Source organism: Equus quagga, chromosome 1 (genome assembly GCF_021613505.1).
Source record: "Equus quagga isolate Etosha38 chromosome 1, UCLA_HA_Equagga_1.0, whole genome shotgun sequence".
NCBI classification, from domain to species: Eukaryota; Metazoa; Chordata; class Mammalia; order Perissodactyla; family Equidae; genus Equus; species Equus quagga.
Window position 1 is genome coordinate 53,195,205 of NC_060267.1, and position 26,625 is coordinate 53,221,829.

The 26,625-nt window shown below is 43.1% G+C and overlaps 1 protein-coding gene across 1 annotated transcript; it reads right to left on the reverse strand.

Annotated features, from left to right (window-relative positions):
- Positions 1-1,486: 1,486 nt before the first annotated feature.
- NDUFA9 (NADH:ubiquinone oxidoreductase subunit A9) lies at positions 1,487-26,625 on the reverse strand. The gene is made up of 11 exons (XM_046644508.1): positions 26,495-26,625; positions 22,847-23,017; positions 22,391-22,488; positions 20,219-20,310; positions 19,015-19,156; positions 15,460-15,562; positions 12,370-12,437; positions 11,089-11,165; positions 5,766-5,861; positions 3,132-3,198; positions 1,487-1,785 (listed from the first exon to the last, which is right to left on the reverse strand). The coding sequence occupies exons 1-11, from the start codon at positions 26,541-26,543 to the stop codon at positions 1,615-1,617; spliced, it is 1,134 nt and encodes a 377-aa protein (XP_046500464.1). The 5' UTR covers positions 26,544-26,625; the 3' UTR covers positions 1,487-1,614.

Genomic DNA, 26,625 nt, shown 5'->3' on the forward strand with positions numbered 1-26,625 from the left:
GAAGACTGGCCCTGAGCTAACATCTGTTACCAATCTTCCTATTTTTGCTTGAGGAAGTTTGATGTTGAGCTAAAATCTGTGCCAGTCTTCCTCTATTTTATGTGGGATGCCATCACAGCATGGCTTGATGACTAGTGCTAGGTCTGTGCCCGGGATCCGAACCTGTGAACCACAGGCTGCCAAAGTGGAGACGCAAACTTAACCACTATGCCACTGGGCTGGCCTCTTCCCAAAGACCTTTTTTTTTTTCCTTTTGAGGAAGATTATCCCTGAGCTAACATTTGCCACCAATTCTCCTCTTTTTGCTGAGGAAGACTAGCCCTGAACTAACAGCTGTGCCCATCTTCCTTTGCTTTATATGTGGGACACCTGCCACAGCATGGTTTGACAAGTGGTGTCTAGGTCCACACCTGGGATCTGAACTGGTGAATCCTGGGCTGCCAAAGTGGAATATGCAAACTAAACCACTGTACCACCAGGCCAGCCCTGAGAGACCTTTTTAAAATGTGGATCCTGACTCAACAGGTCTGGGGTAGGGCCTGGCATTCTGCATTTCTAAAAAGCTCCCAATGATGCTGATACTGCTGGTCCATGGACCACACTTTGAACAGCACACTTCTGTCCATTTTGGGACAATAGATTCTGGAGCATTACGGAAGGGCAGGTGGAGGACTCCCCTTCAACATCCAGGTGCCTCACTCGGTAAGGATGAGACAGGCATTCCCACACTGAACAGGGTTTTCACTGACATTCCCATCCTACAGATCAATGGGCTGATTGCAGGGGAATCGGTGACCAACCTGGGCTCACCCAGGAGGGTGGTGTGTTGGCTTCCCCACAAACTATGGGAGTGTTTAATCGCACTGTACTGAGGGATTTGCCAACACTAAGCCAACTGCTCATTGGGATCTTGGTTGCAATACTGCCTTACATAAAAAGCCCTAATTTCTAAGCATCGGCCTTAATGAAGCTGTGGCACCTGCTGCGCACAGGTCTACACCCACGCATCTGAAATCGTCCGGATGGTGTCCTAACAGCAGGGCATAGAGGCCTCAGGTAGTTCAGATCCGAGCACAGGACTAGGAGACTGCTGCCAGTAGTTGAGAACCCATGTCTACAGACCATGTTTCTACATGTATACACTATTTTCAAAATGCATGTAGATGTCTTTAAGGTAAATTTAATAAAATACCTTAAGCGTGAATAAATTCAGATTAGTTATGGGACATTATATATCTTCTCAATTAACGGATACTCAAAGACAACCACATATCACTTGAGGTCTTCATAGTATTTTGACATTAAAAAGACATCTTGTCTTCCAGAACATATGCTAGAAGTGGCCTGACATAGAGAAATTCAAATCCTCAGCATTTCAGAGAATAAATGATATATATGTCATTATTAAATATATAGAGATAATTAGGCTCCAGTTCTGAATGGCTGAATCTCTCATTTTACAAATCAAGAAAGAAAACACAGTTGCAGAATTTAACCTCAGATGTTTTAATAGAGGGATCTTATTCACTATGTACAAGATTCTCTGATGAAAGTGGCTGGCCACTAGCCAGGTGACCTGAATGGCACTAAACACCAAGGGCAGCTCAGGGACCACTAAATGTTGACAGTCTTGGCTGGCTTCACATCTTCAACTTCAGAAGACAGCCAGCGGTAAGTGCGATGACGCCGCAGCACCTCAATGGCCTTGAGCTCCAGGGGTGTGGCCTGAATACCAAGGTCCTCCAGGCCGGGCAGGTGAGGCAACATCATGTCTGTGATGTGAACCTTTGAAGAAACAAAGAAGCACAGAGAGCGCTGAGAGCCGGCCAAGAACACAGCATGCCAGCCTAGCAAACGCCCGGACACTCAAGCTGGCCTGAGCCCCAGCACCAAGACCTAACTGTTTTCAAAGGAGGTGTGGCAGATGTTGATTCCTGGAACTCACTGAAAGTAGACCATAGAAAAAGAGTTTAAGGCAAAAAAACAAGGTCAGCAAATATCAGCTCAAAGGTCCCCGGCACTGTCCACGAGAGCACTATCTGCGCTCGGTGAGATGTGAGAGGGTAAGTCTAGAGTGGGGAGCACAAACCACATGCGTCAGGGGTGGACGGTGCTGGTTTAGATCCACACTGCTAAGGGAAAGGGAGAAATTAAGGGGGATTCCTAGATTTCTGGCTTGAGCACCAGAGAGGATAGTGATATCAATTGAGATGAGAGGCTAGTTTGCAATTCTATTTAAGGACGTGTTATGTTTCAGATGGCTATAACACACCTAAATAGATGTAAGAGTCTGTAGCGGGGGCGGGGGGCAATTCAGGGCTGGAGGGAAAATCACAGCCATGAGCTTACAGACGGCAGCTGCAGCACAGGCTGAGGTGAGGGTCATTTAGAGAATGAGCAAAGACAGAAAAGGGCCGAGGACAGAGCCTTTAGGTTCTCCAAAATTTAGAGATTAAGAAGAGGAGGGTGAACCAGGAAAGGAGACTCAAGAGCATGGCCTCATGAGAGGAGGAAAAGTGAGAGGATGTGGAGACGGTCAGAAAACAGGTGGGAATTCAGGGTCTCACGAGAGAAGGGGCCCCTGTGACAAATGCTGTTCACACACAGGGTGAGATGAGGTCAGAGAACTGACTACTGGATTCGGCGAAGCTGACCTTGAAAAGAGCAGTTTTAGGGGTGATATGGGAATAAAAGCCTGAATGGAGTGGGCTAAAGAAAGAATGAGGTAGGAAACTGTCAATAGCACGTACAGACAGCAGTTCTGAGGCGATGACACAAAGAGACACAGATAAACAGGGCCTCGGCTAACAGAGAGTTGGGGGAAGGGAGGGTTTTGCCCTTAAAAAATGGAGCTCTCTAGGCATGTCTGTATGCTGATGGGAATGACCGAGCAGAGAAAGCAAACCTGATAATGTCAGAAAGAGGATAACGGGAAACCACACCCTGGAGCAGGCTGAGAGAGGCTGAGTTTCGGTGCACAGTGGAGGGGCCGACCTCAGACAGGAGAACAGACAGACAAGAGCAGACTAACCCAGGCGAGCCAGCCAAGAAAAGCCCCTTCTTCCTTCTCTGTCTCAGCACCTCTCTCCCAGCATCCACCCGGGGCCGCCGCTCACCCCACACACACTCACCCGCTCCACCTTATCCCTCGTTGTCCAGGGCTCAAACGGACTCATTTCAAAGAGTCGTGCCACCAATCTGGAAAAAGGAAGACAGACGGCACACGTGGTAAGTGTCCCTATGCCCCATATTCCAGCTAGCCTGAAGACCCGCAGCAAGAGAGGCTGCTGTCGAGGCAGGAGTCCACTCAATTTTTCTTTAAGAAAATAGCAACATCCTGGCATCAGCTCCCGAGAGGCCACCTTTCCTTCCAGGCTGACCCAGCCTGCCCACTGGAATTGCCGGCAACAACTGTTCTCCAGAGACAACATATCCTCAAAACTCTAAACTAAAGTGAAGCCACCACCAACAACAAAACAAACAAAAATGACGCAACATTCAGTGAAGGCTGTGAAATTCAATCGAACTTAAGCCTCAGACATTCAAATATTCCCGTTAAGGAGGCAGGGCGAGCTGAGCAGTGTGTAGGACAGCAACTGGAAGCCTTCAAAGCAGGGGCCCCAAGGGAACTAAAAGAGCCTAAGATCTGTGATTCAAATCAGGAAGCAAATACGAAACCAGACGAGAGGGGCTACTGTCTTGCTTAACGCCATCTCTTCACTCCAGTGAAAATGGAGGGTTCTCCTTATCTGTCGTCCAGTTCCTGTCTTAATATCCCCAGGGTAGCAGGATTTAGGCCAGCATCTGAGGTACCCTAGGAATTCCTTGGGGTCCCCACAGAGGACTGGGGGCAAAGGTTGGGAGTACGTGCTCTGAGTATCACCCATCACTGCCGCCAGACCAGTTCTGCTTTCATCTGATTTACCAGGTGGGCCTTTATGTAAAAAGTCATTCAGAGGCCGGCCCGGTGGCGCAGCAGTTAAGTTCGCACATTCCGCTTCGGTGGCCCGGGGTTCGCCAGTTCAGATCCCAGGTGTGGGCATGGCACCACTTGGCAAACCATGCTGTGGCAGGCGTCCCACATATAAAGTAGAGGACGATGGGCACGGATGTTAGCTCAGGGCCAGTCTTCCTCAGCAAAAAGAGGAGGACTGGCAGCAGATGTTGGCTCAGGGCTAATGTCTCCCCTCCCAAAAAAATGCATTGAACACAAGGCTCCACAGCTTTTCAAAAACCTGAAAAGCAATATTCTAACATATGGTGCAAAAACAGGAAAGAGGAAGCTGAAGATTGGTCAGAACTTCTCCAGGAACACATAAAACCTCAGATTCTAGACAACCTGTTCCACTGGCAGACAAAGGCACCTTATTGGGCTCACACAGCTTAATAAAAACACCCCTAACAAACCTTCACTTCTCTGCACTCTGCTCCTGCGCTAAGAGATCACTTCCAGGGTCTATTTTCAGTGTCCTCAGTGGGCCACACCATGCGCACATGCCAACTCCACTATAACTCTCAATTTTAGGCGATTTTATGCAAGACCGCAGCTCCCTGCAACCTGGTCTACGCCCCTCCAGTGCACTGAAGCCGCTGTCACCAATGACCTCGCCGCTAACTCCAGTGGATGCTTTCCAGTCCTCTATCTTAGTTGACTTTTCTGTGCCACTTCCTTCCACAAACATTAACAGAGTGCCTACTGTGTGCCAAGCACTGTTCTAAGTGCTGGAAGTACAGGTGTGAACCATCAGCGGGCTCCCTTCTTAAGCGCTCCTTCCCTCCCTCAGACAGCCCCGCCCTCTGCTCGCTAGGCTCCCAAATTCTCCTCCTTTTGCACTGAACTGTCTGACTACTCTTTTCAGCCCCCACCATCAAGCTCCCCTCCTCTGCTAGTCCTCTAACTGGAGGTACTCCTCATGCTCTGCCCCTCTCACTCGCTCTGACACTTCCCACCTGCTCCAGTCACCGTGCGTATTAAATGAGGATGAAGCAGACAGCCTGACAAAGAGAACACTCTCCACAAACACTCTCACACTGCATTCCGACTGTCGATTTTTCTGGTACCTCTGTTAGATCATTAGCTTTCTGAGGGTTTACTGTAACATCACGAGTCCCTAGCACACTGCCTAAGACTCAGCGGGCAATCAGTAAGTACCTGTTGAATGAATGAATGAACAGACGAACGAAGGAGTGAACTGCCATGTTGGTTTATAAGTCAACCTCGGGCAAACTGGATGTGAAAATCTCCGTGACCAGACCACTAGGGTGTCACATGACAATTCCGAGATTCTAAGCCTACAAAGGCAGGAAGCGAACCTAGGAGCAGGGAAAGAAGGTAAGGCAACCGCAGGCCAAGTCTGAGTGAACTGGCTCCTTTCCACAACTACACCATCAGACTGGTCTAATAAAGAAGGGTCCCTTGCCCACTTCTGGGTGAGTGGTCTGAAAGAGAGATACAACCTCCAAGAAAGACACTTCTCCCAATTAAAACAGAGTAGTTTTTAATTGGAGAATTTGAAGAGTTGCAAATCTAACCTCTCAACACACACCGTTTTTCTCATCCACACTGATCTACATTTCGCTTTCTCAGACACCTCTGGTTCTTTCCTAGACAACCAACATCAAGACATCAGGGGCACCTCCTAGTTAAGAGTCTCAGAGACTTCACTGTAACACACACACTCCCTGTAACCCTAAGCAACAGCATCATGGACAAACGTTTCGAGTTAGCTCTACTCAGAAGGCACAGAAAGAAGTACTTCACTTACCGATAGGCAAAATGTGGCAGAGGGTATGGGAGGAAGGGTCTGTGAGCCACAGCATAGACATACTGCACCAGGTCAAAAAGCACGTACCGATTGGGCCTACAAAAAGAAAATTCATACTTTAAATTGTTTCTTCCTCACAGATTTTCTTTTTTAATTTAATAAAATAACATTTTTCTTATGAAAAGGGAAACACATATGCATTACAGTAAATACAGATTAGCATAAAGAAAAATCACCCACAATCCCACCAAAGATAAAGTTAATATATTTAACATATATCCTCCTCATCCGCTTACATATACACATTTTTCATGTTTATAAATATAAGATTACATAGGTCATCCTATTCCGTAATGTCTGCTTCATCTAATATTAAACCCCCATCAGCTCCTATGCCATTAAATACTCTAGTGCATGTTTAATGGTTGCATGTATTGCACTGCATGTAATCATAACTGTTTTACCAATACCCAGCTCTATTTAATATTTAATTTTTCTTTTTTTCTTTTATAAAATAATGCTTTAATGAACATTCTTGTAGTAAATATTTTTACTTATCCATAACTATATATTTATAATACATTCTAGAAGTGGAACTGGCTCAAAGTATATTTTGAAATTTTAAGACTTTTACTGAATACTTCCAAACTACCTTCCAAAAGGTTTACTAATTTACCTAAAATGATAGTAGCCTCTCACCAAAAATGAGTTTAGTCACAAAAAATAAGCAAAACAAATCTTGCCAGTCTGCCAGGTAAAAAAGGTACCTCAACATTTTAATTAGCATTACCTTTAGGCTAGAGATTAATTTTTTTCTTCATATATTTTTGGCCATTTACACTTCTTTCTTTTCTCTCTTTCCTCCTGGAGTCTCTGCCTATAAGAGGGAATTGTAAAAATTCTTTCTATTTTAATGATATAGTTGGAAATATCTTTTATTGTCTGCATTTTGCTTTTTAATGTTTAAGTGTTTTGTGGCAATAAGAAAATTTAAACATTTCATTTAATGAAAACTACTGATTTCTTTTACTTTATAGTTGGTTTTACATTTAGAAAATCCCTCTATGGGCACCAGTGACATTAATGTCCACACATTTTGTCTAATGTTTTTAAGTTGTTTAAACCATAAAACAAGTTCCTTCTACAACATATTTCTGTATTGATCTAAAGATGTAACACCACTTACTGAATTATCTACCCTTTCGTCACATTTTGGAAGGTCACCCTGAGCACACACTACATTCTTCCATGTATTTGAGACTGTTTCTGGACTTCTGTTCTAGTCCAGTGATCCAGCAGTTTTGGACCACATTAACCTAGCTTTAATTATCACTTACAATACATTCTGAAATCTCTTCGCCTAGTTTCCTACTCCCTGTTGCCTCAGAAAGCCTGTGACAGCTGAGAGCTGGATGCAGGTAACTCAGCGAGAACTTCATCATTCTGACATTGTCACCAAAAACAAAACAAAACAAAAACCAAAGAAACCCCATGAAAATGTCAGCCGAGGGAAATATGAGACAAAGCCCTCAAAAAGCTTCCTTCGATTTCCAGAAGGATCTGTAAGGATCAGTGCAGGGCATATAATACATGCTATGCCAAAGAACAACCTGTCGTCTTGACGCTGACAGCAATTCTGGGATCACGGGTGAACTAATTCTATGGAATACACCTGCTCTTCAGCTGTTCCAAAGCACTGTGCATTCCATGAACTGTGACTCAAAGACCCCTTTACGTGTCCCGCTCACAGAGAAAGGTACACTGAAGCCTACGTCCTTCCCAGCTTAGATTTCATGGTTCAGCACTGTAGTCATTCCTCTGTAAAACCTTGTCCCCCGCGCCCCTCTTACTATACTAGTGCAGCAAAACCCCTACTCTGATTAACCCAAGTACCTGCATTCTTTGCGCCCGAAGCCCCAGCAAGATGGAGGTGTAGAGAAAATACAACCAGGCTAACCGGCTTCAGCAACTTCGGCGGAAGCCTCAGTTCTGCCTGCAATCCTGTGCTCCCGGGAAGGGCTCTCTTCCTGTCCTCCCAGGGAACACTCCCCATCTTCTCCGCCGTCCTCACATTTTCCACAGACTTCTCTGACCCACCCCATCCTGCCCTTTAGCTGACCATCTCCTCACTTGTCTTTTCATCATTTTTCCTTTTTTTTTTTTCTAGGATTGGCACGTGGGCTAACAACTGTTGCCAATCTTCTTTTTTTTTTTCTGCTTTATTTCCCAAACCCCCCGATACATAGTTGTATATCTAAGTTGCAGGTCCCTCTAGTTGTGGCATGTGGGACGCCGCCTCAACGTGGCCTGACGAGCAGTGCCATGTCCGCGCCCAGGATCCGAACCAACAAATCACTGGGCCGCCTGCAGCGGAGCGCGCAAACTTAACCACTCGGCCACAGAGCTGGCCCCTTTTCATCATTTTTCTTGCTAGTGTCTTTTGAAGTACAAAAGTTTTTAACTTTGATGAAGTCTAAATTATTAATTTTTTCTTTTATGAAGTATGCTTTTGATGCCATATCTAATAAACTTTGCCTAACCCAAGATCTAAAAGATTTTTTACTGTTCTTCAAAAAGTTTTCTAGTTTTAACCCTTGCATTGAGGTCTTTGATCTATTCTGAGTTAATTTTTTCATGTATGGTGTGATGAAAGGGCCTAAGTGCATTTTTTTGCATGTGGATTTCTCTGTTCTATTTGTTGAAAAGACTCCTTTCCCCACTGAGGTGTCACAGCACCTTTGTCAAAAAACAGTCATCGGTAGAGGTTGATTTCTAGACTATCAATTCTGTTTAAGTGATCTATATGTCTCTTCTTATGCCAGGACCACACTGTCTTAATAACCGCAGCTTTGGAGAAAGTTCTGAAATTGGCAAGCTTATGTGCTCTCCCTTTATTCTTTGTCAAAATGATTTTGGCTATTGTGGGTCTTTTGCATTTCCATATAAATTTAGAATTAATTTGTCAATTTCTGCAAAAAATTCTGCTGGAATTTTGATAGGACTGAGTTGAACATATAGATCAATTTGGGGAAAATTGCCATTTTAACAATATTGACTCCTCCAATCCATATACATAAGATGTCTTTCCATTTATTTACATCTTTAATTTCCTTCAGCAATGTTTTGTAATTTTCAGTATACAGGTCTTGTACTTCTTTTGTTAAATTTATACCTAAATATTTTATTCTTTTTGATGCTATTCTGAACAAAATTATTTTAACTTTATTTTCAGATTGTTCATTTGCTAGATTGTTCATTTGCTAATATACGGAAACTGATTTTTATATATTGATCTTGTACCTTGTGACCTTGCTGAACTTGTTACTGGTTCTCATAGTTTTGTGTATGTGTGTGTATCAATAAGCATTTAAGGAATGAATGACAGGCTGGACCAACATCCTATAATTAATGACTGTGAAAAACCTAGGAGCAAAATTAAGGTCTTATGCCGCTGCCTTAGCCTCAAAATGTCAGGGAAATAAGCAGTTGTCCCCTGGGGCTGAAGAGACAAAAAGAGAAGTGTAGATGCATATCTACAATTTCACAAGGAAAAATGCCTACACTGCCACGTCTAGCATTACTGTTCCCATCTCTACCAAACAAGTATGACTGACTGCCACCTGGCAAAGGGACTGCAGTGGCTGGACACAGGTCACGAGGACAACGGCTAACTCATCGCAGAGCCATGTCCACTGAGCAGGAAGCAAAGTCTGTAAAGCCATTTCTGCTCATCTGTTCCTTGGAATCCTGGTCTAAGGACCTCTCGACCAGACCCTCACATCTTCTGAGTCTAGTGTTTTATGGAACCTGTGTTGAACACTTTTTTTTTTGTAGTTTTCCTAGAGTACATAACTGATTACATGCTAATGTACCGAATTGGGAAGTCGAAGAGAAACATACATCTTGTAGCAGCTAGTTGACATAAACACACCATAGTTTTTTGCACTGTAAAAAAAACTTACTAACTAAATTTATAATAATAATGATAAAACACAATATATGAATTCATAATCCTGGGAATGTATACTCTGCCTCCCGGCTTAGAAAGAAAAGTGTCTTTTCTTTTTGTTGTCGTTAATGCCATAGAGTGGATTCCAACTCCCAGCTCCCCTGTGTCCAGCAGAGCGGAACCTGTCCAGTCATTCTGCGCCATCCTCTTATCTCCCGGCGCTACATCAGACAATGTTTTGCTGCTATTCACAGAGTTTTTGCGGCCAATTTTTTCAGAAGTGGGTGGCCAGGTCCTTCTTCCTAGTCTGTCTAGTCTGGAAGCTCCATTGAAACCTGTCCACCATGGGTGACCCTGCTGCTATTTGAAACACCAGTGGTGGAGCTTTCAGCATCACAGCAACACGCAGCCGTGACAATACAACAACCATCAGGTGGTACGGTTCCTTGACTGGGAAACAAACCGGAGCCCCAGGATTGAAAGTGTGGAGTCTTAACCACTAGACCTCCAGGTCTGGCCCATCTTTTCTCTAGAAGCAACTATTTCTTACGAATTAGGCTATCACTTATCGTTGAATCAGACCCCCACCTTTCACGGAACGTCGTGTGTTGTTAGGTTGCTTCACTAATGACAAGGTCCTGGGCCAACTATCAAGTGGACTTGGTACTTTCCAACTTGCAGGCTGAGTCTCAGTTTTTTAGTCTTAGTTTAATTCAGTAAAAAGGTCCTAAACATAGCTGTAACATGATTTAATAATTTTGGTTACGTCACATAGCTTAACTGTGCCCCATTTTTCCCGAGAGCAAATTTCAACAAAGAGAGCATCAAATAAATTGCACGGCATGAACAACTGTACCCTAAACCAGCCATCTGGAATCTTTTAGAGGCACTGAGATACTGTATCAAAATTAATTTGATTTTGCAATTATACTTACTCCCTAAAAGTAAATTGTGTTTCAGAATTTATAGTAATATCCTTTCATATATTAAAAACATCACTGGAGTAGGAGGAAACCATCCTTGGGGATCACTGGACTAAGTATACGTAACAGCCTAGGGCAGTGGCTCTCAGACTGTGGGGACAGAAGAGTCATTTATTAAAGCAGATTTCTAGGCTCCCTCAAATCCTGATTTAATATAAACGATTCAGGAGATTCTGACAATGGCGGCCTTTAGACAGCTCTTTGAGACACACTGGTCTCGGGGCTAAGGGAGTAGGGTTTCTGGAATAAATACAGTTGAAGAAAGGCATTGTAACAATACAACGAACAAATGTGTTAGCGACACATTTAGAAATTACTGTTGTTGTAAATCATTATCATTCTTTCATTTTAAGAGGTAGCACAATTTTAAAGGCAAGTTCTAGCCACCTACCCAACAAAGACAAAAGTCTTCCCTCTGGCATTTGGGTCCTTAATTGCATTAATAATTCCTTTGGATACGTCCACAACCTATAAGAAATTATAACACATGTTCAAGTAATTGTTCAAACAGAGAAACAGAGAGAGATGGAGGAGAGAAAGGAAGAGAGAAAGGGAGAGAGAGAGGAAGGAAGGAAAGCCACATCAAGCACAACCAAAAAAACATGATCAAATGAAAATAGCGGCATCGTCTCTTTTCAGAAAGCCTCTACAGAACCCACTTCTCAAGAGCTCAGATGATCTCCACACTGGAAGGTTCACTTACATATTCTCTCTCGTCAGAATGCATCTGTCTTCAGAGGGCTGTTGGGCCCTTCTGAGGTGCTTTTGCCCACTCTCTCCCATCTCACCCTTGGCCACTCCTCCCCACTCTGTTCTAAGACACCACACACCACTAGGCTTGACCACGTGGAACTGCCAATGTTCTACCATCTGAATTTCAAGACAGTAATTTTACATGGTTTTAGACCCCACTTTTTCAGCTTGGGGGGATTTTGGCCCCCAGGGGACATTTGGCAAATACCTGGAGACATTTTTAGTTGTCACAATGGGGGAATGGGAGGAGATGTACTGCCATCTGGTGGCTAGAGGCCAGGAACACTGCTATACATTCTACAGCACCTCCTAGAACAAAGAATTATCTGGCCCAAAATTTCAATAGTGCCACAGCTGAGAAACCCCAGTTCAACATCATTCGGAATCCAACACTGCTCTCTCACCTCTGGGCCCATATACACACTGCTTCCTCTGCACAGAATGCCCTTCCCATCCCTCTTCATCTGACTTGCTGTTGGTCATCTGTAAGGTCTCACCTTAGATGTCATTTCCTCTAGGAGGCCTTCCCTGACCCTCAAGTCAGAATCAGGTGTCCCTCTGATGCAATTACTTAAAACCCTCTTCCCATCGCAGCACTCATCACCCTGCATGCTAATTGCTTCACTGCCCTGTCTCTAACGGAGACCAACTTGAGGACAGCAATCTGTGTCTGTCCAGTTAACAGCTCTGTATCCCCAGTGACCCGTACGGTGTGTCTAAGAGTTCAATACATTTTTCTTAAGTGAATGAAGCAGTGAAGACACAGAGAATACATGCACCTCTTAGGTAAACTGAGAGGCAACCAGTCGAAGCGAGTTGACCAAGAGGAAAATGCTGGAGTTACAGAATTAGGATGAAACCAGAAAACTGATCGCCTGAATCTGGATTTAGCAAAAGCCCCTTCATCCATAGTACTTACATATACTGGTTGTTTCACTGTCTTCTTGCCCAAGGAAATAAGAGGTACACCACCAAACGAGCGAATATCTGGCAGAACAAACAAAACTATTAGAAGGCCTAAGCTGCTATAAGATGCTCCAGGTTAACATAATCATTTTGCATAAGAGAAATAATGAAACAAATGTAGCTGACTCTGAGGAAGCTAATGATCTTAGAAGGAGCAGCCATTTGTTTTTCAGACATGGAAACATGGAAAGTAAAAAGGCCTTGGCTACTTATCTTCTGCTCTACAATGCTAAATGCATGGCCACTCCCAACACTGGGCTCTAATGGCACCCCATTCTAAGGAGGAACACAGGAATCAATGCGTCAGTGACAGAGCATAGGTAACCCAGAAAACCATGCTGATAAAAACAGGAGTTTGGTATATGATGAACGCAGTACCACAAGTATGTGGGAAATGGTGCTGAGACAATCATTCTACTCTTTGAAAAACAAACAGAAAGAAATGGCTTAGATCTCACCACAAACCAAAACAAATCCCAAGTAGGTTAAATGTAAAAGTAAAAAGAGTTTTTTAAAAGAATTTTTAAAAGTTTAACTTATAAGAGCATCAGAAAGAATAAAATACTTAGGAATAAATTTAACTACCTTGAGCTAAAGACTTGCACACTGAGAACTTCAAGACACTCCTGAAAGAAATTTAAAGACACAAACAAATGGAAAGACACCCCATGTCCGAGGATTGGAACACTTAATATTGTTAGGATGTCAACACTACACAAAGCAGTCTACAGATTGAATGAAATCCCTATCAAAATCCCAATGGTGTTTCATGCAGAAATAGAGAAAACTCCATCCTAAAATTCACATGGAATCTTAAGGGATCCCAAATAGCCAAAACAATCCTGAAAAAGAAAGCAAAGTTGAAGGTCTCTCACTCTTCCTGGTTTCAAAACTTATTACAAAGCTACAGTAATCAGAACAGGGTACAGTGATCAAAACAGTGGTATAAAAACAGACAGACCAGTGGAGTAGAATAGACAGAAATAACCCACGTACATATGGTCAGATTATTATTGATGGAGTGCCAAGACCATTCAATGGGGAAATGACAGTCTTTTCAACAAATGGTCCTGGCAAGACTGTATATCCACATATAAAAGAATGAAGTTAGACCCTTAATTTACACCATATAGAAAAATTAACTTAAAATGGATCAAAGACCTAAAGGCAAGAGCTAAAATTACGAAATCCTCAAAAAAAAACATAGAGGAAATGCTTCAAGATATTGGATTTAACAATGATTTCTTAGATAAGACACCTAAAGTATAGGCAACAAAAGTAAAAATAGATAAATTAGGTTACATCAAAATTTAAAACTTCTGTGCATCAAAGTCCCAAATTAACAGAGTGAAAAGGCAGCGTATGGAATGGGAGAAAATATCTGTAAATCATATACCTGATAAGGGGCTAATATCCAGAATATATAAAGAACTCCCACAATTCAACAATAACAAAAAACAAACAACCCAATTAAAAAGTGAGCAAAGGGGGGCTGGCCCCGTGGCCAAGTGGTTGAGTTCGTGCACTCCGCTGCAGGTGGCCCAGTGTTTCGTTGGTTCGAGTCCTGGGCGCGGACATGGCACTGCTTGTCAAACCACGCTGAGGCAGCGTCCCACATGCCACAGCTAGAAGGACCCACAATGAAGAATATACAACTATGTACCAGGGGGCTTTGGGGAGAAAAAGGAAAAAAATAAAATCTTTAAAAAAAAAAAAGTGAGCAAAGGATGTGAACAGACATTTCTCCAAATAAGATATACAAATGTCCAATAAGCACAGGAAAAGATGCTCAACATCACTAATCATTAGGGCAAAACCAAGAGATATTACCTCACACCCATTAGGATGACTACTATAAAAAAAACAGAAAATAACAAGAGTTGGCAACGATATGAAAAAACTAGAACCCTGTGCACTCTTGGTGGAAAGGTAAACTGGTACAGCCACTATGGAAAACAGTATGGAAGTTCTTCAAAAAATTAAAAATAGAACCACCATATGATCCAGCAACTCTACTTCTGGGTGTCCCTGGAAGCAGGGTCTGGAAGAGATACATGCACAACCATGTTCACAGCGGCATTATTCACAACAGCCAGAGGCTGGAAGCAAGCCACGGGTCCGCTGACAGATGAACAGATAAATGTGGTCTACACACACAATGGAATATCATTCAGCCTTAAAAAGGAAGGAAATCCTGTCACACGCCACAACCCAGATACACCCTGAGGACATCATGCACGTGAAACAAGCCAGTCACAAAAGATCAGTTTTTCACCCCTAAAATCTCAAAATCTCTTCACTTAGTCAAGAACACTGATTTTCTCTGCCAAGTTTAATTAGTAAATAAACAAACAAAAAGCATGAGAGTAAACATAAAACATTTCCCAGCCTATGAAAGCAGTTTACAGACCAACTGACTAGTTTTAGTTTAGCAATGACCAAACTAATACTTATTCCACATCTAATCCCATTCCACAGAAATTGCTGTTAACAAGGAAGACCTATGAAATGTGTCTGACCAAGTACGATGCTACCTTTTCGTCTCTGAAATCAGTATCTAAGTGACTTGGCTACCAGACTAAAAGTGAGACTGCAGTAAACAAACAGGGGCTTCCGAGGAAAAGCATTAACGGAGCCAACACTGCAGCTTTTACTGCGTGCAGCTGCTGTATCGCAGGCTACTTCATCAACTACCACACCACGCTTGAGGGAGACATCAAGACATCCACATTAACAGAGGAGGAAGCTGCCTCCCACAGACCTCCCAAAGTCACAGAACTAGTTAGTCTTGGGGCCAAAATTCAAACTCAGGCCTCTGACTCCAAGTCCGTGCTCTTTCCGCGCATCTAAGTCCCTCCTTTGATATCCAGTAACGACGATCATGAGAAGGAGCATGTTGACTAGACAAACATAACCCTTGGGGAGGAAAAGGCAACTGGGGAGAAAAAATATAACCTCAGTCCATCATGACAGAGAACACCATGAGCTTGTGCTAACTTCAACCTGTTAACCCCATCCTCTCTCCACCGTTAAGAACACGTACTTGCAAAATGATTGAGGAATCGATCTTCTCTTCCAAAGATGTCCGCTGGCTTTATGATAGTCGCTTCCGGAAATGCATTCCTCACTTCTTTCTCTCCAACAGCCTAAACAAGCAACCAAACACAGTTCTGAGACGAGTGAACGAAGCTTCCATTTGTCCCACTGTCACGATACTACTTGTATTTCAAAGGTCATATTTTCCTCCAGATTAAAGCAATTGTAGTATTCATAAAACTCAATTACACAGAAATTTTTTTTAAAATAACACATAAAAATGCCCTGCCTCTTATAGTTCTGGTTAGGTTTCTTCCCATATTTATTCGACAGAAGCTTACGCAGAAGAAAGGAGAAAAATCAGAGTAGAACTTTTCTAGCCTCCCTTTTCAATCACTCTCTTACCAATACTGTAAACCACTTGTCCCCTTGTCCCTTACTCCACCCATGGGGCAAAATCCCAATCCTACAGGAACCCCATTAGCCTTCTTCTTTGAGCCATGCACTCCTGTTGCCTTCAGAGCTGGAGGAAAATAAATAAAAATCATAAATTGGTACCACTATAAATTCATGTTACCAATTTTAACTGGGCCCTCAACATTTTCCAGAAATAGAGTTTTCTTCTAATTAGTTTACTCTCCCATATGACAATTTCAAACATATTCTGTTCTTTCAAATTTCACCCTTACTTTTTCCTCTTCCTTCCAGTAAATGACCTCACCTTCTAATTCAAAGAGAAAATATAGCAGCAGAAAAAACCACCCCAAGTTCCCGCCACTAAATCCACACTCAGGTGCATGAACCAACCATCCTTTCTTCCCACGACAGAGGAGCAGGGCCACCTCCACTGCTTCAGAGCTCACCTCCTCTCACTTTCTCAGCAACCGGCCCAGTTTACTCTCTCCCATATCTTCAGTCTCACTCTCTTCACCAGCACCTTCCTATCAGCATTTAAACAATATCAAGATCCTCTACTTTAAAAGAAAAAGAAATTTCCAACTCCACATGCCCCTCCAGCTTTCTGACCCTGATCCTCTTACCAAATCACTTCAAAATGCTTCCTGCCCTTATTGTCCCCATGCCTCTGCTCCTGCTCTCTTCACTCACCTGTATTCCGGATTCCTTCCCTACACTCGCTCTCAAACTATTCTTGCTAAGATCACCAATGACCTCCACGTCAGTAGATCCAAGGTGACTCTACAGTTCTCACCTTACTTGGCTTCTCAATGGCATTCTGGTAAGTAGCTACTCCCTCAGCGGACACTGTCTTCCCTTGGTGTCCGTAACCTCGTACTCTGCTGGCTTCCCTTCTAGCTCACTGCATCCACTCTCTCTGTCTTTTTGCTTGTTTTATTTTCTGCAGGTGCCTCTTCACCTACCAGACCACTGATCATCGGTACTCCTCTGGTCTAGTCCAAAGCTCTCTTCTCAACCTACACGTCCTCACTGGGCTCTGCCATTGCTTCAGTTAACAACAAATGCTGGTGACTCCCTAATTTATATCTCCAACCCAGACCTCTCTTCTGAGCTCCAGGATCATAAACTCCATTCATCACCGTTACCCTGTGATTGACATGCACCTGAAATGTAACCAAGTCCCCAACTGGATCATCTTCTTCCATTCTCCATAAACAGCACGTCTCCATCTCTGCTGTAGCTTGGAATTACCTAAGGAGAGTTTACAAATACTGATGCCCAAGCTCTATCCCCAGAGATTCTATTTTAATTGGTCTGGGTGCAGCCTGGGCATCAAGATTTTTCAAAGCTCCCTCAGTGACTGTAATGTGCAGCTAAGGCTAAGAACCACTGCCCTAAAGCCTAGTGTCCCAAGCATTTCTCACCTTATTCAACAGTACCACCATCCCCTCAGGGGTGTAAGCCAGAGGCCGGACGTCTCTGACTCTTCCCTCCCTCTCACCACTGACTGACCCCACCATCCCCTCTAAGCGATCACAAATTCAGATGATTCATGAAGCTAGGGCTGAGGCAGGCTCAGCGTGTGCTCTCTCTCTCCAAAGTAGTATGAAACGGTGAGGTCTGGACATACTCAGCCAGTTCTGTGACCAGGTGTGACTACGAGAATCAAAGCTTACCCAAAAAGAAAGAGCTGAAAGAATCACAGAGAAACAAAGCTGAAGTCCAGATGAACCTTGGCACCAGTGTGGCTAAGGTCCTACTGCTGGATTTTTCAGATACATGAGCCTATAAATTCCCGTCATGTTTAAGCCAATTTACACTGCATTTTCTGATGCTAGTGATTAAACGCTCCTAAGTGACAGATGCCCTCTCCCCCCATTATATGCTCCTGTGGCACAGTCTGCTATTCTGCAACGTCTGGTGCATCTGGAAGTATTTTTCTCAATGGATAGAAACTTGAGATGGGCTAAGACCACCTCTGTTTTATTCACTACTATATCCCCAGTACCTAACACAATATGTAGCACACAGTAGGCACTTAATAAATAGTTTGTTCAATAAAAGAAAACAGTGGATCAAAAAGTTGGAGCCATTGTCAAGGCACTCTGCGGTCCTTATCAGTCTGACTCAAAGCAGGCTCACTGTGCAGAAGCCAAATGCTACAGGCAGTCCCAGACATGCAGTCCTTTCTGAGTCCCTAACAATAGAGACATTTCAGGTTACAGACTGATTCCAAAGCAGAGTGCTAATCCCTAGGTACAACCGAGACCATAATGGGGTTTCTAGAAGGACAAGAAGCCTAAATACTATGTGACTAGCCATTTTCCCCAGCAAATATTTCTCTCTGTCATCCTCAGCCTTCACAGCACTTCTTCAAGAGTGGCGTAAGACCATGACTGTGCAAGGGGTTTGACAAAGAAAGATGGTCCTTTACCCTTGGTAGGAGACGCAGATACAACTCTTGGCAGAATCATACTCTACCTTTTATGATGTTTACTGTGTAATTCTATTATGTCCCAAGAAACTTTAAGCCTCTGAGAGCAGGTAATAATATGGTGTATCCATCTTTTTTTTAATAATATATATAAAATATAAATATAATATATAATTTATATTATATGTTACATATACATATATTTTCTTTTTTTTTTCTGGGAAAGATTCACCCTGAGCTAACATCTGTTGCCAATCTTCCTCTCTATTTGTTCCCTCCTCCCCGAAGCCCGAGTACATAGCTGTATATTCTAGTTGTAAGTCATTCTAGCTCTTCTACGTGAGCCACCACTGCCACAGTGTGCCACAGCATGGCTGCTGACAGACGAGTGGTGTGGTTCTGCACCCGGCAACCAAACCTGGGCTGCCAAAGCAGAGCGTGCCAAACTTTAACCACTAGCCCATCAGGGCTGGCTCTATCCATCTCTGAAGCTCCTTAGCATATGTCCCTGCAAACAGAAGGCACTCGACCAAAATGTCAGAACACACAGACGCACAGACACACATCCCACAAATCTAATTCTGGATATGGAGAATTAGAACCTCTTCTAATTCTGGACATTTCAGTGAGAAACTCTTCTGATTTAACTCATGTTTCAAAGGGGCCAAGAAACTCTAGCTCTGTGAATCACTTCCCAAATCAATTCATTACCTTATTTCTCAGATATCTAGAAGAGCTTTTAATATCAGCATTCAGATGGGAAACATGAATGAATTTTTCAACTCCAGCTTCCTTGGACACTTGAGCAATTGCTAGGGGAATCTTCACAAAAACATCCTCAAAATCGAAATTCCTAGAAGAAAAAAATAGGGATCAGTTAAGAACACCTGACTCAGGATTTCAAAGCTTTCTGTGATCAGCTGGTTTTCATATTATTGCTGGAATTCATAATAGTTAAACTTTTAAAGAGCACTGATTTAACCCAAAGTCAAAAGTAACGTTTTTTTTCAATTTTACAGGCCTGCTCCTCATCATTACTGTACATAATATATAGCTTACACTAAGTTATAACCTGAGGCCTCTGAAAAACATCTGGCCGCACTGGTTGGGTGGGGAGGGGAGAAGTGTTGAGGGCGAGAAGGGTAATCACTTCTTACCCCCAGGCCTTTGTTTCTCTTAGGGGAAAAAAGAGAAACTACAAAATCAGTCACCAATTTTAGCCAATAACATTAACTACACGCTCCCTCCGTACAAGGCACTGTATTAGTCACTACGGAGGACAGAAAGTTGAACAAGACCCTCCAAGCCATCACAGAACTTAAAATATATGATGAGGCAGACACACACAAAAAAACTAAGTCAAACTTTAAAAAGTCCTATCTGCTAAAAAAGAGGTGTGAACAAAATGTCATAGAACTACAGGATAAAAACAGTATTTGTGGATAAACAACCCACACAAAGGCTAAAAAGAACTGTTCGAACCAGTAGTCATGCCATCTTTGATTAACAATGTGGAGAACAGATCCAGAATTTTGTCTCCTCGAGGAAAACCAGCGTTCGGCTTGTTGAACAGAACAGGGAAAATCCTCCTTCCTTACCTCCTCCCAGCTGGACAGATCCAAGCACAGGACCAGCACTGGTGGTTTTGTCAAGTTAGTGACACCAGACACACTGACACAATCCATACTGGCTTGTTACGGGCAGCTCATCACACTGCTTACTTATACCAGACTCACTGCCAACTAAATCCCCTAAGGAGGGCCACAGGGCATGTAAAGGGTCATTCAGTCAAGGCTTATTGATGGACTAACTGAAAACGTCACAACTACAGTGCCTGGCATATTAGGGGCCCAGTGAATGTCTACTGAACCCTAAGACAGCTTACGCAAAGAAGAAACTAGAGAGAAAGACTTACTTGGTTTCCCATTCTCGCCCAACGAGATTGATGACCACGTTGCTGTGCTCCACTGCTCTTCGGATAGAATCTTTGTTTCTCCCATTCCACTCCTACAATAGCAGTAGCCAGTCAGATGAAATCATAAGGGACGCCCCCCGGCAATGTACACTTCTGTAGCCCCCAACCAGCAAGTTTCAAAACGGGCCATCTGTTATAGTCAGAACACGGCACCACTTCACACAGGCTCCATTTATTACAACAGAAATCATCGTGAGGTCTCAAACTCCCTGCTGATTCTCTGACTCTTCTGGAGACAAACAGTCCAAAGTACATTTTATTCAGGGAATCAAATGACAGAACTAGAAAAGACACTATTCATTTTTAACGGGGCATATCAATTTGTGTCTACCCAACTGCCCCCGACAAGTGTGTAAAGGAATCCAGTAATCAAGTCTGCCTTCCTGAAAGGTAGCCAAAGAACCAAGGATCATTTGGGAGGTAAACTGACTTTTCATTTTGAGCAGCAATCAGTGACAGACTGAAGATAGGAGGAATGGCTCTTAAAGGCTAACGTTAAATTGGAAACATTCACAACTACTCTCTTATTTCAGATTCGAGAACAACATGAAGCCCTCAGCAGGAGGAGCCAGTTACAACTGATGATGGTGAGTGGGCTACAGGAGACGGTACAGAATAACAGCTTTGGAGTCAGACAGGAACGCAAGTTCCAGTTTGCCACTTACTAACTGTGTACAAATGATCTCTCCAACCTCCATGTAAAATCTGAAAACGCAACCTACCTCACGGGGTGGCCATGAAGATTAAGTGAAATATACACAAAATCTGCAGCACAGTGAGCGACATACTCAACAAAAGAAGCAGCTTGACATATAAGGAGCTAAAAAGTCTTTTTCAGAAAAGATGGTAAGGGTGGGAGAGGAAGAGTGCAAGAAGACTCAGAGTTGAAGAGCTTGAGGTATAACTGCACGAATGGCCCAAGAGCGATGCCTGGGGAGAAGGAATCAAAAGGAAACAAAATTCCCAGGGGTGGGGCCTACGGGGCACATTGAGGTTGGTAAACCAGTGGCCATTCAGACAGCAGTTTCAAACAGACTACAGCAGGGAAATCCGCACCGGTTCTCCCCAGGAGCCCTGCAGGCACAGTGGCAGCACAACGCTCTGTGGAGAAAGCCTGTCCTGTGCACCGCAGGACCCACTGTAGGACGTGCAGCATCCCCGGCCCTACCTAATCACCCTGTGCTGCTTCCAATCACCGCGACAAACAAAAGGGCCCACACATTTCTAATGACTCCCCTGAAGGGTCTCCCTTCCTCTGCTCCCCCTGCCTCGGCCCACTGGCAACTTGTGGCCTCAAGGAAGAACCTGCAGATTAAAAAATAACAACAGGGATCCTCAGGAAGGATCGCTCTAAGTTAAGTCTATGCCAAGCAAACCAAATTATAAAACACCCTATTTGTGATTTTCTCTGTCTTAGGAGTATTGTCCAAGAGAAACATAACATGAGGCACGTATGTAATTCTGAACTTTCTACTAGCCACATTTAAAAGAATAAAAAGAAATAGGTGAAATTCATTTTAATAATATACTTTATTTAACCCAATATGTAATTTATTCAATGTAATAAATGTGAAAAGTTATTAAGAATATATTGAATATTATTTTCTTCGTACTAAGGCTTTGAAATCGGGTGTGTATTTTGCACTTCCACACATCTCAATCTAGACCAGTCACATTCAAGTGCTCAACAGCCACATGCGGCTACTGGCTAGCACACTGGACAGGGCAGGTCTAGAGCAGGGGTCGGCAAGCTATGGCCTACAGGCCAATCTAGCCTGCAGTGTAACTTTGTAAATAAAGTTTTACTGGAACACAGCCACTCCCATTTATTTATACGTTGTCCATGGCTGCTCTGGGGCTACAAGAGGATTGTTGAGTAATCGTGACAAAGACCCTACAACCTGCAAAGCCTAAAATATTTACTATCTGGTCCTTTACAGAAGAAACTTACCGACGGCGAGACTAAAGTTTACAACATTGCCCTGTGAATGGCAGATGCCCTTGGTCCACTCTGGGGGGAAAGTGCTACTTCATTATATGACTTTCCCTCCTAAAAATGACCTTAGTAATTTACATCTGTCAACTCCAATAATAAGTAATACAGGCTCTTACCAGAAAGATAATCTGGCCCAGGTCACCCATGGGACGAAGGTGCATGGTGTCATACGTATCACATCGATAGGGTACGATCACCTGTGACCCCATACGTCCTGAAAAAGAATGGATTGAAACAAGGATCAATGTTAACATAATAATATGGATACATTATACAACAGTGATCTGGTAAATATTTGAACTCTAGTATAATATGTGAATTGATACTATGTTTAGCAAAAAGCATATTTTGCCATGTTAGAGATGCCGTATCTTTTCAGAGTCCCTATTCTCGTTTTAACGTCCTATATAGAAAGTATGGATGTGCTCAGAATGCACAGCAGACCAAAATTACATAAATCCAAGATAAGAGTAACTTGTAACACTGTTAAAATGAAAACAAAGCTCAGGGTTCTCCTTAGGCAACCCTAATAAATGGCGTCGGAGTGTATTACACTCAGGGACTTCACTCACCGAGGTGATTGACCACATATCGGCCCAGGAATCCTGTTGCTCCAAACACAGTGGCCACGACCCCACTGACTGAGGAGCGCCCACCTTTCCCATGAGGAATGAGTGCATGATGAAGCTGGCGCTGGGGGGGCCCGTGAAACACGGATGTGACTATTGCAGTAAGAGAAGAACCTTAAACAAAACCCCAGAAGACACAAAAATGGCAAATGTTAATATAAAAGTGACTACGAATACAAAGAGCTTCTTTTCCTAGAAACCTGTGACGTCATTTTGCTATCAGTATTTTCATTCACTGAGGTTGAAGTTTAAATTTAACTTTTAAATTGAAAGTTATAATTCAAGTGCCAGCAGCAATAATAAACACAAACTATTACAACAAAGAATCCATAGGATAGAATATACAAAAGTGAGAAAGTAAACTCCCTGCCCCATAGGATATAATTTACCTAGGGAGATAAATCACATTTAAAAAACAGTAAACAGTAACAAATTAAGAGAATATAAACTCCACAGTAAAACAAACTGAGAGAATGCAAAGTAAGGGGGACAACACGTTAGATAATCATGAGAAAAGATTCCTAGATAAAGTGTCTTGAGAAAGGTTTTAATGAGTAATAACAGAAAGAACAGATTTTCATGTGAAACATATAACACATATAGCAACATAGAGGTGGGAATGAAGACGCCCTGTGCAGGGAACAGCAAAAGACTTACCCGGAACAGACTCTGAACCTGATGATGAATGAAAAAGTTGATGATAAGGATTGGAGCCCAAGGGGAGTTAGTAGAGAACATTTTTCAAAAAAAGAATGAAGCTCAAACTTAATATCAAACTAATGAAAATCATCAAAAGTAGGTAAGTAAGTGAGTAAGAAAGTCAGTCTGTGTCTGTTTTCCAGGGATGACTTTCCAGCGGCACTCTGCCCAGAAACCAGTGTTTTTCCCTCTCCAAAAGTATAGAACTGGAGAAAAAGCCTAGCTTACCAAATAGTTACTGAAACCGGAGATTAAAAACAAACATTGCCGATCAGACACATAATAACACAAAAATAATACCATCATAATAACAGCTAAACTTACAAAGGCACCTGGCATTGTTCGAAGTGAGTCATAGGTATTATCTTATTTAAATGCTATCTCTATTGCCAATTTACAGATGAAGAAACTAAGGCTCAGAGATGTTAAGTGACTAGCCCAAAGAGCCAGCAAAGGAGAATGAAAAGCAGCTGACAGAGATAAGAAAATGGTATCCAGAGGCCAGATGAAGAAAGTGACTGATGGAGAGTAGTTAACTCTACGAGATGCTGCTGAAAAGTGAAGTAGGATGACAGAGAACCACAGGATCTAGAAAACGTTGCTTCTAAACGGCCTTAACAAGAGAATTTTACGTATTTTTATTCCACTGAATGGAAGCCTGACTAGAGCGGGCAAAAGGGAGAATGTGAGGCAAGAGTGGTAAGAGGAGGATCAAAAATCCTTCTCAACGGGCCGGCCCCGTGGCGTAGTGGGTGAGTTCAGCGCACTGTGCCTCAGTGAGCTGGGTTCATGGGTCTGGACCCCGGGCGTGATCTATACCACTCATTAGCCATGCTGTGGCAGCAACTCATGTACACAACAGAGGAAGACTGGCACAGATGTTACCTCAGGGACAACCTTACTCAAGCAAAAAGAGGAAGACTGACAACAGATATTAGCTCAGGGGGAATCCTCCCCTGCCAAAAAAAGAGATAGGATGTACAAAGGGACAAAGAAAAACGGGATTAGAGGAAAACGAGGACAAGGAAATTTTTTTTTTAATATGAGATATTATAACATTTTTATATGCCAATGGAAATGACGCAATAGAGGGGAAAAATAAATGACTCAGGAGAGGGAATGAATAGGTAAGAGAGGGTGGGATCGAATGCAAAGTGAAGGAACTGGCCTTCGATCAGAACAGGAGGAGCTCACCCACTGCATCAGGAGGGAAGGCAGAGAATTACCACCGGTTAGCCATTAGATTTCTAGGGGGAAAAAGAGACCATTCCCATCTGATTCCTTTGATTTCTTTCTACAGCTGAGAATGAGACAGAAGCACATGTTAGAAGTTTTAGGAGACTGGTGATATTAAATAATCATTATGGAGAAAGGGAAAGTGAATTTCCTAGGAAAACGTAGTGCTGAAAATCTCTTCAGATTTCTATTCATGAATTTAAAATAAGGCCGGTTAGTTAGTCTGGAGTGTTCCCTGGCTCCGTCCTCTCCACTGCTCACGGGCAGGCAGGAACTAGTGGAAAGCTTGGTTTCATCAGTGTTGGGGTTTTTTAAACGACAAAGGCAGACAGGCTGGGGATTTGAGAATGTATGAAAGGGAATGATTAGAACGATGAGTAAGGAAGTAAGAGTATGTAATGAAGGACAGAATCAATGAAATGGGAAGAATTAGTAGAGTCAAAGAATTAATACCTCACAAGATTGTTACAAGGATTAGAGTAAATGCACGAAAAGCATTTAGCACGTTACCTAGCACTCATTAAGCATTCCATGAATAATACTTGCCTTCATTTATTATTACTTCAAAATTCTTCAGAGGTAATGTTACACTAAGCCCACATGGTTATTTGTTTTTTCAATGATTATGGGCCAAGCATTATCCTAGAAACTGTGGCTAGCGCAGTAAAAAAGTCCCTGGCCTCACGGAGCTAAACTTTTTAGAGGGTTGCTATGAGAATTAGTAATACAAGGGCAAGGACCTGTCACAGTGCCTCACACACAGTAGGTGCTCAACAAATAGAAGTTACTACCCTCTTTGGCTCCAGCCTCTCCATTTCCTCTATTTATTATGAACATCATCAGGAGAGTAATATTCTTTATTCCTTATGTTCCTCTGCTCAAAAACTCAAATTGCTTTTCTAGCCTCTCTTGGTGAGCGGAAGAGCAAATGTAGGTTCTCAATTTAAGGACCATGACAGCAGATCCAATAAGAATAAAACGCAACATGAACAACTCTTAGACAAATCCTAAGCTATCTTTTCCTCTTCTTCCCTTTCCTTTCCGCCAAGCTCCTGATTCTTCTCCACCCTCGCTCCCCAGGCCCCAGCGCCTCGACCCAACGCACTCCACATCTGTAGAGATGCTTTTGATTTACAAAGTGCTTTCATATCTATTACTTCATTTAATCTTTTCAGGAACTCTTTCACGTTGTGGTATTATCATTTCCATTGTGCCAGGAAGAATCTGAAGTCGAGAACAATTAAGGGTTTGCACAAGGTCATAAAGTCAATCCATGAAGAACGTTCTCTCCACTTTTCTCCATTCCTTTCAGATCCCACGCGCCCCCCACCCCCTGCCCGCCACACACATATATTTAGCATAACCCCAAACCCTACAACCCTGTCAGAACTCCGATTCTCTCGATCCTTCACAAGTCCCCCCACTTTCTCCCCTTGCCGTTGCTCACGTCCTCTCAGCGCAGACCCCGTTCCAAGCGCACAATTTGATATGTGAGCGGGGGAGCTCACTGCAAAAACTGCAGCAGCAGCTCCGGACCCAGAAAGACCAAGGCGCCCAGGGAGACGGCGTGGCCGCTGCAGCACGGCGCCACTATCCGAACTGTAGATCCCACTCTCGGAATCGCAATCGGAGGCAGCTGTTCCTGGTGACACTTACGTGACATTGGCAGGGCCCGGACAATCCTGGGGTGAACGGTGGCCGCCATCTTCTCCCACAATCCCCCACCGCCGGCTCTCCGGCCGACTACGGCTGCTAAGCTGGGTCAAAAGTAATCGTCTACGTCTGTC

What these genes read in the sequence shown, in the direction of transcription:
- NDUFA9 (XM_046644508.1), bottom strand. Translation starts at nt 26,543, where the DNA reads ATGGCGGCCACCGTTCACCCCAGGATTGTCCGGGCCCTGCCAATGTCA. An exon ending in ATATGTGGTCAATCACCTCG is followed by an intron (nt 22,489 to 22,846) that starts GTGAGTGAAGTC and finishes ATTCTTTTTCAG; the next exon opens with GACGTATGGGGTCACAGGTG. An exon ending in AAGACTTTTGTCTTTGTTGG is followed by an intron (nt 5,862 to 11,088) that starts GTAGGTGGCTAG and finishes TTCTTTTTGTAG; the next exon opens with GCCCAATCGGTACGTGCTTT.